Source organism: Phaethon lepturus, unplaced genomic scaffold, assembly GCF_000687285.1.
Source record: "Phaethon lepturus isolate BGI_N335 unplaced genomic scaffold, ASM68728v1 scaffold2528, whole genome shotgun sequence".
NCBI lineage: Eukaryota > Metazoa > Chordata > Aves > Phaethontiformes > Phaethontidae > Phaethon > Phaethon lepturus.
Window position 1 is genome coordinate 3,025 of NW_010556713.1, and position 1,522 is coordinate 4,546.

A 1,522-nucleotide genomic window follows, 5' to 3' on the forward strand; every position below is an offset into this window, starting at 1 on the left:
AGGGATGAAAAAATTCCCCCGGTGCCACTGAAGGCTGCTTCTGCAGCAGCCGCATGTGAGCAGCTCTAACAGAGGAAAGGAACATCTTGCTCCAGTTATACAAAAGCAGCAGCTGAAGAGTTAGGCCCTACAAGTGGATCCTGATTTTAGCTAAGAAAAGTAAAATTGGAAAAGATTCTGTTTCTTGATTCTCTCTTCTTGAAACCTCTTACTAACAGTAAAATGTTTGGGCTTACAAACAGTAAAACGTTTGGGCTATTTTGTATTAGATACTATTACAGATTTTCCAGGTAACATCAGTGGCTTTTAAAATGTGTTTCAATCACCTGAAATCTGCTTAGAAAGACTTTGAAAACTTACTGGAAGGTTGCTGCTGTCTGTGACCAGCCGAAGAGAGAGTGCGTGTTATAGTGCGCTCCCAGGTAAGTCTTGGAGTCAGGACACAACGTCTTTTGCGCCAGGGAACGATCAGAAATGCCTGAGAATGATACACAACACTGTAAAATTATATCCATCATGGTTCAAATATCTTCATATTTCTACTTATCTAGGAGTGAAAACACCAAGGGATTCGGGAAGAGGAAAAGCTGAAGAAGTGCCGGACCTGTGCTGAGTAGAGGTTAGCATGGAGACATGAATACCTGCTTGCAGACAGGTACATGTGTCCTCAGGAGGGTGAAAGGACTCAGTAAACACTGCTAAGTAATTTCAAGTTTTATGTCCAATAATTCCAAACATCTGTACAGATATCATGTATTCAGTAAGTAATAGCCAGAAAGAAAATTTCCACATTGCTGAATTAAGAATATACCTATATAGTCTTTTACATAGTGACAAATTTTACTTAACATCAAAGATGTTGCAAGAAAAAAACCACCACAACACAAATTCAGGTGCCCAGGGAACTTTTATGGTTGTGTGAAATCACAAGACTGCGGTTTGCATATCACTCAGCTGCAGGTGTAGGCAGGCAGCACAATTTTGCGTTATCATGGCAAAATTCACACCTCAGCTCAAGTCAGGCCCCTCTTTTCCCCTGAGGCGTTTAAGGCTAAAAGGCGGCAGGACTAATGGCACAGCCCCAAGGAGCACCGCGAGCGATGAGCGGGGAGTGTCAGAGGTGCACGGGGGACAAAAAAGCCCCAGATGCAGCAGCGCACGGGGCGTCATCTGCGATGGCCCGATACGCTGCACAGGAAAAGCAAGGACAGATTGTAATGGGTATATCCACATGCGGATGGATTATCCAGCAGCTCTTTCCATCAGCAGGTCACAGGCAGCGGAGGCAGCGGTAGCTTTTTGCCTTTGGGAAAATAGTTGGGAGTAGCCCTGATGCTGCTGGCGCAGCACCGGTTTAGCTGAGCCAAGGGGAAGCAATATGAGGCACAAATCGGCTGCACAGATGCTGCCTGGCCTTTGATCCCATATTAAGGAGATGCTAGCAAAGCCCATTTGGTGCAGAAAATGTGATTCTCATCCTCTGCAGGTAACCTCCATGAAAATGCCATGTGAAGTTCAGCAG

General features: G+C 45.1%; 1 protein-coding gene across 1 annotated transcript in view; it reads right to left on the reverse strand.

Annotated features, from left to right (window-relative positions):
* Nucleotides 1-360: 360 nt before the first annotated feature.
* Nucleotides 361-1,522, reverse strand: part of LOC104625016 (lysosomal alpha-glucosidase-like) — a gene marked incomplete at its 3' end in the record, with an annotated part of 4,814 nt that continues 3,652 nt past the window's right edge. Inside the window, exon 5 of the mRNA XM_010292535.1 lies at nt 361-478. Coding sequence (XP_010290837.1) covers nt 361-478 — 118 coding nt within the window. The remainder of the gene's footprint in view (nt 479-1,522) is intronic.